An 18,047-nucleotide genomic window follows, 5' to 3' on the forward strand; every position below is an offset into this window, starting at 1 on the left:
TTTCGATTTACTTACTGTAAGATTTTGTTACCTCTGTAAACATGTAGAATTGTGGATGTCTGATCGAAGAAAACCTAAACCATAATGACTTTTCCAAATTAAAGTCTTGTAAAATTTAAATTTGATGTGTACTTTACAACCAATTCATTGGTTAAATTTAATAAATAAAAGATTTCACTCCTCGATGAGAGATTCTTTTATGTCACTAATTTAGTGATAAAGAGTTAAGTTAATGCCCGAAGATACCTAAACCAGTGGGCTTTTTGGCCATCCATATCCAGGGGGTGTTTTTTGTAAGGAGGTCATGGAAGGTGGTGGTGGTGGTTTAGACCATCTTCGACATTTTGGGAGTCCTTAACAAAAAAGCCTCATTATTAAAAAAAAAATGGACAATGTAATCATACAGAATTTAGCAATTAATCTCACTCTGGCTAATTAAATAATCTCCAATTGCCATGAAATATGATTTAGGGTTCATTCATGAAAAAATGGACCATGGTTGAAAAAGATACAGAAATATGCTTGTGTTGTGGAAGACAATAATGCACAAGTTTTTTTATTGCTAGAGAAAGCTGGAAATTAATATATTAAGCATAAAACTCCACTTAATCAAGGAAATTATTATTGGCATTCCAAAATTTCTATATTTAGAAAGAAAAATTCATTTGTGAGGAGTATCAAATGAGATTTCCTCACAAATGAGATATTTGGAGTGCCAAGAACAATTTCCTTAATCAATTATAATATAGATAAAATCATATGATGATGATTTCTTTTTAGTCAACAACTTTTTTATTAGAAATTTTATACTATATGTAATATATAGGAGATAAAAAATTATGGGGCCCTTAAAAGTTCGGAGCCCTATGCCACTGTACACACCCCCAACGCCCCCTCTGGTGGTGGTGGTGCCTGCAAGGATAGTGGTGATGAGCAAGGTATATAAGATGTTAGTAATAGAGGTAGCGGTTGTGGTGATGGTGACGAAGATAGAAAAGTGATCTCAAGATGTTGTGGCACAATGGTGATGGCAATGACAAGGTGTTGGTGGTGGTGATGTGCTTCTGGTGATGGTCACAACAAGATGGTAGTAGTCGAGGTAATATGGAGGTAGTGGTGGTGGTGGCGACATGTATGGGGTGGTGATGATGCTTATGGAAATGACGGTGGTGGCGGTGATGGAGACAGTGATGGTGATGGAAGTGGGTGGTGGAGTAATATCATTAAAAGTGGGACAATGAAATACATCAAATTTACAAGGAGAAATAGAATTTGCAATAACAAAAAATCTTACTATAAAAGCACTTACAATTAGGCCTGGCAAACGGGTCGTGTCAGTCGTGTTCGTGTCGTTTTCGTGTAACACCTGTTATCTTAACGGGTCGTGTCGTGTCACACCCGTTATCTTAACGGGTCCTTAACAGGTCGTGTCACTTTACCCAACGGGTAAAGTGACCCGACCCATTATGACCCGTTATGACCCGTTAAGAAAAATATATTTTTTTTCTTAAATTTGCACATACCACACATTGCCACATAAATATTACTTCAAAACATTAAAACACATTTGTCGTTTAAGTACTACATCTACACTCGAAAATAAGAGCCTAATAAAAAAATAATACATACACTACTAATCTATTACAAATTTTAAATGTGCAAGGATATGCAAAATGAAACAGTTTTTGTTTTCAAGGTTGTGAAATCTTTCTCAAAAGTTTAAACCTCAATTTACAAAATCCTCGATTTACATCGATCATCATGAAATTGCATTGGAACTTTGGCTTGATCTATTACCTTCAAGAGTTATGTTGATGATGTTTTCAGTAAGGTTTTCCACGTCATAACTATCTTCTGCATAAACTAAGCATAGAAAAACCAAACATTAAAAATCATTCAAATTATGAGAAGTTTACCAAAATAATTATGAAAAAAAAATAAAACAATAGTATTATACCATACTTTTATTAAGTATAAACATAAGATTTTGTGGTATCCACTAGTGTAAATATTTTAAATTGAAGATTGAATTCAATCATTGTATTCATATAAGTTCAAGGAGTGTAGTTGTAAAAAATCATCAAAATCGGAGTTAAATTAACCGTTAAATCGTGATTTTTCGTTTATAACCGTCGAAAAGTTTTGTCCCGTTACGTGCTCTCTGAATGTTTGTTTTTTGCAATTTTTGGCGTATGCGATCTCGAAATATATAAAAACATGTTTGACGGTTGGATCATTGAAACTAGTTTCGTAGAATGAGTATCCCATCAAAACAATAGATTCACTAATACTTAAGAGTTTATTCATACTTTTATTAAGTATAACATAAGATTTTGTGGTATCCACTAGTGTAAATATTTTAAATTGAAGATCGAATTCAATCATTGTATTCATATAAGGTCAAGGAGTGTAGCTGCAAAAAATCATCAAAATCAGAGTTAAAATGACCGTTAAATCGTGATTTTTCTTTTTATAACCGTCGAAAAGTTTTGTCCCGTTAATTGATCTCTGAATGTTTGTTTTTTGTAATTTTTGACGTATGCGATCTCGAAGTATATACAAACATGTTTGACGGTTGGATCTTTGAAACTAGTTTCGTAGAATGAGTATCCCATCAAAACAATAGATTCACTAATACTTAATAGTTTATTCATACTTTTATTAAGTATAACATAAGATTTTGTGGTATCCACTAGTGTACATATTTTAAATTGAAGATCGAATTCATTACTTGTATTCATATAGGGTCAAGGAGTGTAGTTGTAAAAAATCATCAAAATCGGAGTTAAAAAAACCATTAAATCGTGATTTTTTGTTTATAACCGTCGAAAACTTTTGTCCAATTACTTCATCTCTGAATGTTTGTTTTTTGCAATTTTTGGCGAATGCGATCTCGAAGTATATACAAACATGTTTGACGGTTGGATTATTGAAACTAGTTTTGTAGAATGAGTATCCCATCAAAACAATAGATTCACTAATACTTAAGAGTTTATTCATACTTTTATTAAGTATAACATAAGATTTTGTGGTATCCACTAGTGTAAATATTTTAAATTGAAGATCGAATTCAATCATTGTATTCATATAGGGTCAAGGAGTGTGGTTGTAAAAAATCATCAAAATCGGAGTTAAAATGACCGTTAAATCGTGATTTTTCGTTTATAACCGTCGAAAAGTTTTGTCCCGTTACTTGCTCTCAGAATGTTTGTTTTTTTCAATTTTTGGCGTATGCGATCTTGAAGTATATACAAACATGTTTGACGGTTGGATCGTTGAAATTAGTTTCGTATAATTTGTATCCCATGAAGTTCAATGGTGTGTGTGTGTATATATATATATATTTATTTATTAAGTAGATTTAAATCTATTTATTTTGTATGTATAATTATTATAGTTTTTAGGGGTATAAAATTTAATATATATATATATATATATATATATATATATATAATTATTATAGTTAAAATTTTGGGTATAATTATTATAGTATATATAATTATTATAGTTAATTTAATATATATATATATATATAATTATTATAGTTTTTAGGGGTATAAAATTGTTAAATTAATATATATATATATATAATTATAGTATTTTTTTAGGGTTATAAATTATTAAATTAATATTCTGCTTATCGTGTATCGTGTTACCCACGTGTATACCCGAACAAACCCGTTATCTTAACAGGTGCTTATCGGGTTACCCGATAACGACCCGTTTCGTTATCGTGTCGACCCGAACACCTGTTAATTTCGTGTCGTGTCGTGTCGGGTTATCGGGTCGTGTCAGGAATTGCCAGGCCTACTTACAATCCATCAACATCTATGACTCTTTAAAATCCTTCATAATTGAATATCACAAAATTTTTTGTAGACTTTTTAGAAGTCATAAAAAGTATCTATTCATATAGGGTGACTTTAACTCTTTAAAAGTATATATTGAATGCACCTAAATATGAGAATCCATCAAAACCGTATGAAAGTCTACCGAACTCCATATAATGATCCCCTTTAAATTTTAATTTGATAAATGGATGAGAGATTTGGCTACAATACTTATATGTATTTAATATAATCATCATCTTGACAGTCAGGTTGTGATTGTGTTAAATACATATATTTACATGAATATAACTGACCTTCAGATGATGATTATATTAAATACATATGAGTATTGTAGCTAATCCCATAAATAAGACGGTTTCGGTTCAACTTAAAACAATGCTTAAATACTCTTACCCCAAAATAAATAATAGAATACAAAAATATGAACTTCTAAAAGTTTTCTAAATTTTTTTAAATGCAATTTGGCGTGGTAAACATCATTATTTGCTACACACAAAAAGTAACAAATAAAAACTAATACCTAATATGTCATGGCATAGCAGTGAGTTTAGTTTGTTTCACCGTTCATTCAATTTTTTTTTAACAAACGATTTTTTACACTAAAAGGATGGGGTAATAAGCTAAGGCTCACGATTAGTAATAATATGATTCAAATTTACTTTAGTTAGAATCGAACCTAATAGAATTTTATTAGCCCAAATCAGACATCAAGGCTCTCAATTTTAGATTTCTTTCTTCTTGGGCTTATGCCTGGGGTGGTGTGGCAATGGCAGTGGCAGCGAGAGCTTAGGTTTATGGGAAGAATGTCAACTTGTTTACAACGCAAATTTGCCTGTTTGAGGGAAATAGTGGGAGTAGGAGAGGTTCATGTATTTAGAACAAAAGTCGGTATATATTATGTGTTATAATATACGTAGAGCGAAAATATTTTTGTATTCCTTAACTTGTATTATGACACGTGCTCTGACTCATATTCCAAGCATATTGGACATCTTGTGATAAAATTTAAGGAATTTTTTGTCACACGTAATTTCTAAACGATATTTAAATAAAATTTAAAATTAGAATTAACAATTTACAAAAGTTAGCCTGATTATACGGGGAGAAAATATTTATGCTCACTACTCTCAAGTGTTAGTGATACTTTACATCTTATTTATTATCATTAAATTAGATTAAATTTTAAAATTTGTATAATGAATATACACAAATCTTGAAAGTGAGCAAACATCCGTACATTAATCAAGCAGTAAACAAAATCAAGGACCACTATTTTATCTTCATCCACGTGTTCCACTACAGCTATGTTAGTGGGTGACCGCGCCTTCCCTGACACCTTCAGCCGACTATATTCCCTAATATAATAATTAATTTGTAATAATAACCCAACGCCAACGGTAACTTTTTAGTTCGGCCTCCAACGGCTCCAAGACGAACCTACGCCGTAGGATGAAGTACTCATCCAACGGATCGAAACTAAAAGTAAAATTCGACCGTTGGCGCGACGCGTCGGCTACCTTCTTCAAATACGGAACACGGCCCCTCTTAATCCTAGGCTTCTCTTCGCTTCCCTTCCCTGCAAAAGAGAGAGAGAGAGAGAGAGACAGAGAACGAAACGATTCGGAATGGCTTCCAGAGCAGTAGTTGTTCCACAACAAGCGAGAGGTATTCCTTTTACACTGATTCGATGCTGGGTTTCTTTTGCTTCAAAATTATTGTTTGTTTGACTTGATTAATTAAAGAATTGGATCAAAGATTTTCTGGTTTGTCTCTTGGGTTTAAGAATTTAGAGTTTATTATTTGCCAAGGATTGGATTTAGGATTTAGGGTTTATATTTCAGAAAACTTCACGTACTAAACCGATTCAAGACTTGTTTTTTTCTTGGATTGGGCTTCCCAGTACATGATGGGTTTTCGGGTTCATTTCGCTGTCTTGATTTTACCCCCGCAACCAAAGCGAAAATAGTTTGCTTTGATTTGTTTCGTACATTGACTCTGTAGTCTATTTGTTGTAACGTATAGGTGAGGCAGCAGTTGCGGAGAGAGGAGGAGGTAGGCCGCTGAAAAAGAATGTTGTTGCAGCCGGCGATGGCAGAAGGCGAACAGCGCTAGGCGATATTGGAAATGTGGTAATAGACGGCAAGCCTAATCGGCCAGTAACAAGGTTTGCTTGATGCTGCTTTTTACTTAGTTTCTTTCGTGATTCCTCTCATTTGTCCTTTCTTTGTTTTTCTTGCTTACTGATTATTTCTCTCTTCTTGTTTTAGGAGCTTCTGTGCTCAATTACTCGCTAATGCGCAGGCTGCAGCAGCTGCCCAAAACAATAAGGTTCGTCCTTCCCCATTCTACTTTATTACTTATTATTTATTATCGTTATTGTTATCTCTTGTTCTCTAAAAATTAGTAATCCGCGTACAGAAACAAATTGGTCTAAATGTGAAAAGAGATGCTCCTGTTGTTGTTGATGGTGTTAAAAGAGCTGAGGTACCAAAGGAGGTGGCAGCAGTGGCTCAGAAGAAGGTGAATGCTGTTGTTGATGGTGTTAAAAGAGCTGAGGTACCAAAGGAGGTGGCAGCGGCGGCTCAGAAGAAGGTGAATGTTAACCAGCCCATGGCCAGGGAAGTCAAGGCAACAGAGGAAGAGAGCAATTTGACCGCTAAGCCAGTTAACAAGAAAAAGGAGGCAGACGGAACCTCAAGGAAGAAAGCACCAACTTATACTTCAGTCCTTACTGCTCGAAGCAAGGTAAGAAATTGTTGTTTGAAGGTTAATTTTGACGTTTTTTATGTTGTAAGTTGTAATGTGTGTGTGTGTGTGTGTGTGTGTGTAAATTATATATGATTATTAATGTTGTTGTTTCAATTGGCAGGCTGCTTGTGGTGTGACTGATAAACCAAAGAGCCATAATAATATTGTTGATATTGATGCAAATGACGCCGGTAATGAATTGGCTGCTGTTGAATACATTGAGGACATGTACAAGTTTTATAAGCTTGTTGAGAATGAGAACCGCCCTCACGACTACATGGACTCACAGCCCGAGATTAATGAAAACATGAGAGCAATTCTGGTGGATTGGCTGGTTGATGTGCATACCAAGTTTGAACTCTCTCCTGAGACATTCTACCTGGCCATCAATATAATTGATCGCTTCCTTGCGGTTAAGATTGTTCCCAGGAAGGAGTTACAGTTAGTCGGCATCAGTGCTATGCTGATTGCCTCCAAGTATGAAGAAATCTGGGCCCCTGAAGTCAATGACTTTGTTTGCCTTTCAGACAGGGCTTACACTCATTCTCAGATACTCATCATGGAGAAGAAGATACTCGGAAAACTCGAATGGACCTTGACTGTGCCTACACTTTATGTGTTCCTCGTTCGTTTCATCAAAGCGTCAATTCCAGATCACCAAGTCAGCAGTCTATTCTTCTCTAATTCGTGTCATCTCTCTGTGTTCTGGCTTGTTCGTCTGAATTTGAAAAAATTAATAATTTGAAATTGAATGTGCAGATGGAAAACATGGTTTATTTTCTGGCGGAGTTAGCTACGATGCACTACACCACGACTATGTACTGCCCCTCCATGATTGCAGCCTCAGCAGTCCATGTTGCCAAATGCACTTTAAACAAGAGTCCCGTTTGGTCCGAGACACTCAAGCTTCACACTGGTTTCTCAGAACCTCAGCTCAGGTAACTAAATTCTCTCCTCTTTCTGTTTCCTTTCTTTTTGTGCAATGTAATGTTATCTGGAACTAACGTAAATGTTCTGGGCTCACCAACAGAGATTGTTCCAAACTATTGGCGAGCTTGCACGCAATGGCAACAAAAAGTAAGCTTCAAGGTGTGTACAGCAAGTACTCAAATTCGGAGCACGGAGCTGTTGCACTGCTTCCACCGGCCAAAGCTCTTTTGGCTCGAGCTGGAACTCCGTCCACATCCACGTCCATCACTAGTATTGGTGCTGCTGCTGCCAAGGCCAGAGTAGTTTAATCATCATCACCTTGTCACTGCTTTATGTGTGAATGTGAGGTCATGGGCCGCATGGCCGGGTGCAATTTTATGTGTTTTTTTTATCTTGTCAAGCTAGTATGGGTCAATCAGAACAAGTGATGTACTATTCGCTTCATTCATTCATTAATTCTAATTACAATTGGAACACTTGACCTTTAAGGGGGTTCCCAAAGACAAAAAGATTGGTGGCCACTTGTTTACAAGGAAGAACATCAACTTGGTGGCAACAAGTTAAGGCCTCTCGGATTCGAATGGGGAAGAGAAAAATTGAAACATGGGAAAAGATGAAATACATGTGTGCTGAATTTTTGCCTCACAATTAAGCAAGATCTTTGGCAAGTCAATAAGTTAGTGAGTTTTTATACAAAGGAATTTTACAATCTACTTGCACGAAATGGCTTGCACTACATTGGAGGATTGTGCCAAAATATTCATGAGACTGAATCTATGTGATCCTTATAGTGTATCTGAAGCACATCTCTCTAGATTGAGAAACAAAGTAGTCGACATAGTGCTTCTTTATGGGGTTCTGTAACGCCCGACTTAGGATAATAAATTTTTCTTCTTCTTCTTGATCCAAGGCGCGAATCATATCCCAATTATAGAATTAGAAACTTTCTATAATCAAGATAAAATAAGTAAATATTTTAATAATATTTTAAGGCCATCTCCAACCGAAGGAGGGTCAGAGAGTCCTTTAGGATAGCCCTCCAAGAAATTAATATTTTAATAAACAGTGTCAGACCATATTTCTTACCATCTCCAACCGAGAGACCAAAGGGTCATAGGCCAAACATAGCCCTGTGACAAAAAACCATCTCCAACCGAGGGGGCCAAAGGGCTATAGGCCAAGCATAATTTATTATTTTAATTGAATTAATATGGTTACTTAAATTAAACTACCTCAATAATTTTTCGAGATGGAATCTCAATCATTTTTTCGGATAGGATTTCGAGTGACACGTGTCGCTAAAGTGAGTAACTTTGCAGATTTCTTGTTGCTATGTAATCTCAATAATTTTACGTCTTGGATTTCGAGTGCCACATGTCGATATGTGCATAACTTTGCAGATTTCTTGTCAATATGGAATCTCAATAATTTTTTGGATAGGATTTCGAGTGCCACGTGTTGAGATGTAGTTGGTTATGGAAATTTTAGACAGGATTTTTAACTGCGAGGCACTTTTTATCTTTAACTTCCAATGTCCATAAATAGGTTAGATATTAGGTAATTCACACACCTTCAACTTTGCCCTCTCCAATATCGCTTTTAATTCAAGTTTGCAATGAATTCCAACTTTCGATACTCTTCGGATTCCAACTAGGGGTCCTCATCCAATTCCGAATTGGAAGATAAATAGGCGCAGATGAGACGAGAAGGTGAGGAGTCCAATGAAGAAGATGAAGCATGGTGCAACACATCATATATGGCAGCCATGGCTGGGGTCATGGTGTGTGAGCCAACTGAAGAACAACCTTAATGTGGTGGCTCTGTTGCTAGTCGCTCTTACAAACCACGAAATAGAAAGATGGTGCATGTGACTTTGATGAACAACTACTTCAACCCCAACTCGGTGTACACAGAAGAGGATTTCAAACGTTGCTTCCGGATGAGGCGTCATGTTTTCAAGCATTTCCTTCATATTGTCCAACATGTCAATCCATACTTTCCACAGAAACTAGACAAAGCAGGCCGCCTTGGTTTCTCACCTCATTAAAAGGTTACTATTGCACTCCGAATGTTGGCCTATGCCTCCTCAGCTGATGTTATGGTATGTTTGAGTCTACATGCCTTGATAATCTTGCTGAATTCTGTCACAGAGTTGTTTAGCTTTACAAAGAAAAGTACCTCCGTGAACCAAATCAAGCAGATCTGGATCAGCTTCTTCGCAAATTTGAAGACCGTGGCTTTCTAAGCATGATAGGGTCATTAGATTGCATGCATTGGCAGTGGAAGAACTATCCCACCAGATCATCACGGAAGATCATAAAGGAACCGACAAGAGGGTGGAGTCAAGGTAAAGTGAACTTCATCATGATGTCATGCATCATATTACACAACATGATTGTGGAGGATAAGCGAGATGGCTATATTGATGGAGAGTCTGATGACGATCAAAATGATCCAAATAGGCCAAGGAGGGCTCGTGCAAAAATATATGATGGGCCTAATTTGCCTTTGGATCCAAGAACTTAATCTCTTTAAATGAGTACATGAGGCGCTATAGGATAATACGTTCGCGTGCCACAAACAAGTACCTACAATAGGATTTTGTTGTACATCTTTGGGCCAAAAGAAGCATGGAGTAGGCATTTAAGTTTTATGTTGTTAAACGTTTTTTTTAATGTTGTTTTAAGTTTGAATAACTTCCCTAACTAGTACTAAGGTGAAGATTGTGTTCTTTAATGTTGTTTAAGTTTAATATTATTTAATGTTATTTAATATTGTTTAATATTATTTAATGTTGTTTAATGGCTTAGGTAGTTATAGGGAAAAAAAATTAGAATTTTTAATATATTTTTTTTAAATTTGTAAAAAAAAAAAAAAAAAAAATTCAAATCCAACGGCTACCTGGCATAGCCATTGGGCTTGAATTTCTGAACCGACCCGGGGCTGGCTGGCTGGTCTGGGCTAGCTGGTTGGCCCGATTGTACAATTGTGGTCATGTGGGGCCCATGATCCCTTTGTCCTAACTTTCGATTGGAGATGACTTTCGTGTCATTTCGGGCTATTGTTAGCCCTATGGCCCTCTTGCCGGATAAGTTGAAGATGGCCTAAAATTCTGAAATGAGAGCCTAGTGATACTAATAATTTACATAAGAATTTACAACTCACAAGCTATACAATAAAGTTTCTTTATTCTCTTGTTTAAAACCTTAAGGATAACTTCTAGCTAGTTTCCAACTCTTTACAAAGACCTTAGGTTTCCGGTTCAATACCTGCAAGATCTATAAAGGGGTGAGCGAAACCATAGCTTAATAGGAAAATAAACCTCATCATGAATAATTGATCAGACTAAACAAAATGACACACAACCATAGATTTCAATCTTGAGAGATTAGAAACAATAATTTCATGATAATGCATGAATGTTCCCTAATCCCACCTCTATTCTCATTAATCCATACTCCAAAGCACACAAGGCCTCACACGTTCCATACCGTGCTTTGGACTCGAGTGTCTTGTTATATAAATTGACACCCATTAAACAAAACTTGTTTGCCCCCTAAATTCGCCATGGGCCTTGAGAGCATGTTGGAAATTTACTCGAAAAAGAAACTGGTGGTTGAGAGCGTGCCGTTACTACTTGCTACTAGTAGACGGGATTTGAATGATTGACAACCAAAGGGGGCTATTTAGCCCCCTCAGTAATTTGTTATTTTAAGTTTGTTCTTTAATTTCATTGGTTAATTGAATTAAACTACCATGTGAGGTATAGTTTTATTGTTTGGCTTCTCTTGTCAAATGTTGTAGATTGTACCACACATGCTCTAATTAGTTTTAGGGTTAAAATACTTGTTTGGGATCATGCTGCTGGAAATTTTCATCTTAAGAGCTTAATGTCTCTCATCAAAGGTTTGTTCATACATATGCATTTCATGCCATTATTTCTAGTTCATTATGTCTAGTGGTTCTGTCTAGTCAAAACTTCTCGCTGCTATCCCACGAGTTGGGCATACACTTTAACATAACCCATATGGGCTTTCTGTCAGCCTTTTCTTCGAGAGTGTTTTTCAACCCTAGATCTTTTTAGATTGTGTGTGCACATGACACGTGTCTCTTCTTGTCTCCTTTCTTGTATGAAAATAAAGCCTACTATAAAAGCTTCATCTAGGGTTTCATTTTCATTTGGCTAGGTGATTTATTTTTGAGAATGATTATTTTCAGCTGGGAGCTGCTCTTTTATTCTTACTAGAAAACCTTAGCCATAAGATCACATTCATGCACTAAATACCAAGATCATTACATATTAGGGCTGCATTATTTTTGTGGTTTTGATCTTTGTTTTAGATTAGGCTTCTCCAGTTTCAAATCGTTGAGTTGACCTCTTTTTGGATTCACGTCAATTTCATCTTTCAATGTTTATGTTTGACTGGTGAAACCGACTAGACATCAAATCCTGATTTGCATCAACTTCATCATAACATCATTTGCATAAGTTGGTTGGATTTTCAGTGCCACAAGGTGAAGAGCTCAGGAGGAGCTACCACTTTGTGAAGATTGAAGGAGTTCATCTCGTGTAAAGTAAGGTTGCATGAAGATTTTGAAATTGCAGGTTATTCCACCTAGTACCAATTTCATACCATATTAAAATAAGGTTTCCAGACATATTTTGAGTGCCACTTGTCGCTAAATGAATAAGGCTTCGCATTTCTTATCTTGATATAATCTCAATAATTTTTCAGATATGATTTCGAGTGACACGTGTCGCTAAAGTGGAGATTGTGTTGTTATTTGTTAAATGTTGTTTAAGATTCATTTTATTAAATATTTTAATTTTACTTGCATGTTAACAACTTAGACATTAAAATGAATTAAGATAGTATGGAATGGTGAAAATGATGTGAGAAATCGTGTAGAAATGACTCAGGTATTTATGGGAAAAAATAGAATTTTTTTATTTTATTTATAAAATTTCGTCTTAAAGAAAGAAAAAAGCTTACATGACGTTAGTTGACGTCAGCTAGTAGCACAACTAAACCCAACTAAACGGGCTGGCTGGCTGGTTATCCCGTCCATTTTGCTGGATTTTGGCTCGGTGGGTCCCAAGATTTTTGGCCCAAACCTCCATAGGAGATGGATTTTGTGTCAAAATGGGCTAACATTTGGCTTATGACCCTTTAGCCTACCAAGTTGGAGATGACCTTAATGTTATAATAAAATACATGCATTTTTTTGGAGCTATAATGCATGTATCCCTGCCTTAAGTTTGTGGCTTATGATTATCTGAATCTTTTAGCTTTTTAGGAGTTATCATGTAAGTCTTTATTTCATTTGTCTTTTCATATTTCTCATTTAAGTTGTAAGCATATAAATACAAGTATTTGTAAGGCCGAAGGAAGATAAGTTGTTTGAATTATCATATTAAAATTTGAGTTGGAACCTGGTTTTTGTGCCTTTCTCTTGTTAAAGAGTTTGAAGCTTGGTTCTTCTAGTTGTCTACGTTGTAGGCTGGTATTAGAACCAAAGTGTATAGGGTTTCAGGTCTCCTTGCATTAGGAGATAGTAGACCCTACCTATCTATCTTATTTCTTTGTTTTATTTTCATTTTTATTTACCACTACGTTGTGCCCTGCATCAGTTGGTTATCAGAGCTTGGTTACGTTCTTTAGGATCTTTCCTATCTCTGATTACTAACTGATGCAGGGCGCATCGTGGTGGTAAATAAAAATGAAAATAAAATAAAAAGATAGGATTGGATAGATAGGAAAGGTCAACTATCTCCTAGTGCGATGGGAGACCTGAAATTATCCTCGTTTTGATTAATGGAAGATTCAGAGTATTTCTCTCCATCATTTTAGTGTCTTTATCTTGTTTAACAGTTTGTTATTTTGTTCATTTAGTTGCCTACATCGTAGGCTGGCACTAGAAAGTTCTTAGAATTTTCAAATCTCTCCTTACACTAAAAGATAATGGATCCTACCTATCTATCCTATTTTTTTTTCTTTTTTATTTACTACCAAGCTACTTCTTGCATTAGTTGATTACCAAAGCCCTAATCGATATTTGGGTGATCATGAAGTTTGTTTGTACCATACTTAGGGCCTTCGTATTTAGACCTCGTATAAATACTCGGGGGACTCAAATGTAATTATGTAATAAATGAAGGGGCAAATATATAATAAGTGAGGAGCCCTTATTCTATAAAAGGACTCCTCACTCTCCTCATTAGGGGAGGACAAGATTGAGGTCAAGGCTTAGGGCTGGTTTGGTATTGCTGTGCTTTGAAAAAAAGTTGTTGTGAGAATAAGTGGCTGTGCTGTGAGAATAAGCGGCTGTAAAATAAATCAGAAGAGTGTTTGGTAAACTTTTTTGTAAAAGTGCTTTTGGAAAAAAAAAAAAAGCAGTCTGATAGTGGGTCTTTTCATTAAAGGAGCACTGTAGCTTCGTGTGCTTTGAAAAAAAACCAGTTTTCCAAAGCTGCAAATAGCAGCTTCAGCTTTTTCCTTTGATTTCAGCTTATTCTCACAGCAGCTTCCAAAATAAGCCATTTTTTTTTCAGTTTACCAAACACCTAAAACCCTCCCAGCTTTTTTTCATGGATGTTTTTTTTTTAAGCATCTTACTCCCAAACCACCCCTTAGGCCACAAAAAATGGGCTAGAGAGAAAATAGGCTAGAGAGCATACTGCCTCTAGCCTTCTTGTATATTCACCATTCAAAATGAAACAATATCAACATCAGTGTGGACGTAGCCCAAACATTGGGGTGAACCACGATACATCTTGTGTTCTTTACTTTCTTGCAGATTCACGGTCAGATTTACGTTGTTCCAAGACCATATGGTTTTGTGCATCAACAAAGTTAATCGTTGTAAGGATTATAATTTTGCCCTATACTTGATGGAGTAAATGGAGATGAAGTTTTAGGTTCAATGATTGAACAAATTTTGAGAAGCTAAACCTGGTGGTAAAACCCCTTATTGATTTCCCTAACTTTTATGTTTATGTTTGGGAATCATTCATTGCTTGTCATGTTACAAGATTTTATTTGGAGCAAAGAACTTTTTCACATTATTCAAATTATCTCTACAGTTTTTCAAGTCATAAAATAAAGATATTTCTTGGAAATTATATGTGCTTTCTATTTCTAATACAACTGCTCTCATCAAGAAAAGATTAAAATCTATATGGAACATGAGAAAGTAGCATACAGAAAAAAATTATTTGAAGTGCTCTAGAATCTGGAGTCCTTTGAAAATTTGTGCTTTTACATGGCTATTGTGGAAAATGTTTGGTTGGACATCCAAAAGATCAAGAAAGACTAAACAAAACTCGAGAATGAGTTTTCTTCAAGAGTGGGACAATGATGTAGGCCATGGACCAAAGACATTATTATATTTAATAAGTGGCAGCTGAAATTTATGTATTATAATATTTTTCATTTTAAGTTGTAAGCTTGCATATAGTTGTATTTGTAAGGCAGAAAGGGAAAATTGAGTACATAATTTGTCACATTAGCTATTATAATATAATTATACTTATTTTATTTGTCTACAACGGAGATGATCTAACTATGCTCTAAAATCACAAGTCCAATGTGCCTTTGTCCTAAGGATGCGAGTAAATCGTGTAACTCACCATAAAGAGCGTGTGAGGAACGCGCAGCTGATACTTGTACCCTCCTTTCGTAGCTGCCAAAGTTTTGCTCTCGAGATCGTATAATTAAGTGAGTGATTGATTGATGATGGTACTACTACCACTAACTTTGGCTGGCTGTTGAATGACAAGAGAGCTTGCATCCTGCGGCTATAAGTTGTCGTGCGAGTCTGGAAATGCTTTTAAAATAATTGAGAGTATTTTTAATGAAATTAATTTTGAGTTTCAAAAGATTTTTAGAAGAAGTACAAGATATGTGGTTTTTGCAAGAAACATTTAAAGTGTTTTTTGCAAGAAGCATTTAAAAGTACTTCTTCAAAATCTACTTGAATTTTTAATAAGAATTCATTTTAAAAATATTTTCACTTTTAGCTAAAAACGCTCTCAATTATTTTAAAAACACGTCGAAATTTTAACACTCAATCACTCTCCTTCAAATCCGGAAAATAGAAATAAAAACTAAAAAGAATAAAAATGAGGAACAAGAAACAAAGAGAAAACAAGATCCACCTCGAACCTCACTCCTCCTCACCCTCCTCCGTCCTCTTCCTAAGCGCATCGATCATCAAGCATCAATCATCGATCATCAAGCATCAATCATCAATCATCAATCATCAATCAATCCCTCACTCTCTCAATCAGCTTACAACAATTCCATCACCTTCAGTCTCCTCTAGTAGACACTAGCAAAGTAGCAAAACTGAGCTGCTGTGTGAGTCCGTCTCTTTTGGGTCCGAGGAGGAGGATGAATCTCTTACATGCCATCTGACTCTGTCTCTGTGTTTTGATTTGTCGGGATCCGATCAATCAACTGAATTGAATTGAGTAATGAGGGAAGATGATGAGTCCAATTGGTTCTCCAGATGGGAGGAAGAGCTGCCTACTCCCGACGAACTCATGCCCTTATCCCAAACCCTAATCACTCCTGATCTTGCCCTCGCCTTTGACATCTCCCACCAACACCCTCCTCCTCCCCATTCCCAATCCCAACCCCAACCTCAACCCCCCCACACACCCCCTCCCCCGCCTCCTCCTCCCAATTCCCTCCCTCCCGCTACCCCCACCCACCCCAACTCCTCCGCCGACTTCGCCGACTCCGCTGACTTGGGCTCCGGTGCCGCCGGCGATGAGCCCGCCCGCACCCTCAAGCGCCCCCGCCTCGTCTGGACCCCCCAGCTCCACAAGCGCTTCGTCGACGCCGTCGCCCACCTCGGCATCAAGAACGCCGTCCCCAAGACCATAATGCAGCTCATGAGTGTCGACGGCCTCACCCGCGAGAATGTTGCCAGCCATCTGCAGAAGTACCGTCTTTATCTCAAGCGGATGCAGGGCTTGTCTGGAGGTTCTGCTGGGGGTGCCGGCGCGGGTGCCGCTGGCTTGGCCGCCTCTGCCGATCCCGCCACTGACCATTTGTTCGCCAGCTCCCCAGTTCCAGCTCATTTCCTGCACTCGCACCCTGGGGGGCGGCCCAATTCCGAGCATTTCTTGCCGTTTGTGCCGGTGGCTCTGCAGCAGCACCACCATCACCAGCAGCAGCAGCAGCAGATTGCAGCGGCAGTGGCAGCCCATCCGCAGTATCACAGGCAGGTGGGGCATTTTGGGTCGCCACCAAATGGGCAATTCGAGCACCCATTCTTGGCGAGGCAGTCTTCACAGCCGGTTCATAGGATGGGGGCACCGCTGCACAATTCAGTGCCAGGCTATGTAGAGGACTTGGAATCAGCGAATGCAACTGGTGGCAGGAAAGTTCTTACTCTATTTCCAATTGGGGATGATTGAATTAGGGTAAATGTCATCACTTTGTTCCCTTTTTTTTTTCTTCTCATTCCATCTTTCTACTGTTAAGTTCATTTTAATTTCTGGGTCATGTGAAAATTGGTGTCTGGTTGTATTTGTTGGAAAATACACTAGATTTCCTTGTTGTGTTAGCGGGTGGTTTGGGCTTCAGATGAGATCTGTGAATCCTTATTGCGGATCCAAAATTTCTGGTTATTATTCATTTGTTGCCATCGGGGTTTGTTTTGCTGTCCTTATGAGTTCAGTAGTGTTAGGAGGGGTGTATCCATGTGTCCTTTTCTCTGGACTGCTACTTGTGTAATTATATTGCTGGTTGCAGTCTATAATCTATATCTGGGGATAATGATTGTGATGTCATTCGAGCGACATTGATTCAAGCTCTTCTTTGGTAAAAATCATAGTGGTATCATGACGGTCAATCAATCCAGCTTTCTTAGACGTTCATTTCTACCTTTTTATATAAGGAATCAACTGGGGTTTCTTTCAAGTCAGAGTTTTCGTGCTGTCGAGGTTTTCTCATTGGTATGGCTGGTAGCCTGGTAGGATTGGAGGAAGCAACAGTTAACTAATTTTGAGCTTGCAATGAGGATAAATAATGCTATCAAAAGTGCTCCTTGGCTTCTCTAGATATCTAAAGATGCAGTTGGTAATTGTGTTTGGACGTATTTGGCACCGCTTTTCTTGGCTTTTGGGAGTTGTGCCGTGTATCTCTTAGTTTAGTATCATATAGGGGCAAGTTTTACTTGTTGTACATTGTGTAAGTTTGTGGACAACTTAAACCCCCTGATGCTAGGGGTCTGCTGAAACAATTCTGATTTTATTAGAAGGTTATCTTAATGCTTCTTGATCTTTTATTTTGATCTGGCTCTATATCTTTCGTTGGTGCTTTTATCGCTTTATTGCTCATATCTTCTTTCATGTTTGCATCATATAAGTCATTCAGATGTTTTTTATTGTTTGAGGGTTCCCTTGCTTATGGACTGGGATATAGGTTTTGCTACAAGGTCCTCTATTCTTTCTTGTTCAGTATTGAAACGTAAACACATAAAAATGATTGGCAAACCTAGATCACT

The 18,047-nt window shown here is 37.1% G+C and overlaps 2 protein-coding genes across 2 annotated transcripts; both read left to right on the plus strand.

The window, feature by feature from the left end:
* Positions 1-5,382: 5,382 nt before the first annotated feature.
* On the plus strand, positions 5,383-8,005 carry LOC114820196 (G2/mitotic-specific cyclin S13-6-like). Its single transcript, XM_029090682.2, has 7 exons — positions 5,383-5,516; positions 5,874-6,015; positions 6,119-6,179; positions 6,270-6,596; positions 6,721-7,260; positions 7,359-7,537; positions 7,630-8,005. The coding sequence occupies exons 1-7, from the start codon at positions 5,477-5,479 to the stop codon at positions 7,835-7,837; spliced, it is 1,497 nt and encodes a 498-aa protein (XP_028946515.1). The 5' UTR covers positions 5,383-5,476; the 3' UTR covers positions 7,838-8,005.
* A 7,668-nt stretch (positions 8,006-15,673) lies between these two features.
* LOC103449881 (transcription factor MYBC1-like) lies at positions 15,674-17,828 on the plus strand. Its single transcript, XM_029090684.2, has 2 exons — positions 15,674-16,962; positions 17,439-17,828. The coding sequence occupies exon 1, from the start codon at positions 16,006-16,008 to the stop codon at positions 16,954-16,956; it is 951 nt and encodes a 316-aa protein (XP_028946517.1). The 5' UTR covers positions 15,674-16,005; the 3' UTR covers positions 16,957-16,962; positions 17,439-17,828.
* The last annotated feature ends 219 nt before the right edge of the window (positions 17,829-18,047 follow it).

This window comes from Malus domestica, chromosome 12 (assembly GCF_042453785.1).
Source record: "Malus domestica chromosome 12, GDT2T_hap1".
Taxonomy (NCBI): domain Eukaryota; kingdom Viridiplantae; phylum Streptophyta; class Magnoliopsida; order Rosales; family Rosaceae; genus Malus; species Malus domestica.

Coding starts and splice junctions, on each gene's coding strand:
- LOC114820196 (XM_029090682.2), top strand. CDS start 5,477: ATGGCTTCCAGAGCAGTAGTTGTTCCACAACAAGCGAGAG. Junction 7,261..7,358: donor CGTCAATTCCAGATCACCAA/GTCAGCAGTCTA, acceptor TTGAATGTGCAG/ATGGAAAACATGGTTTATTT. Junction 7,538..7,629: donor TTCTCAGAACCTCAGCTCAG/GTAACTAAATTC, acceptor GCTCACCAACAG/AGATTGTTCCAAACTATTGG.
- LOC103449881 (XM_029090684.2), top strand. CDS start 16,006: ATGAGGGAAGATGATGAGTCCAATTGGTTCTCCAGATGGGAGGAAGAG.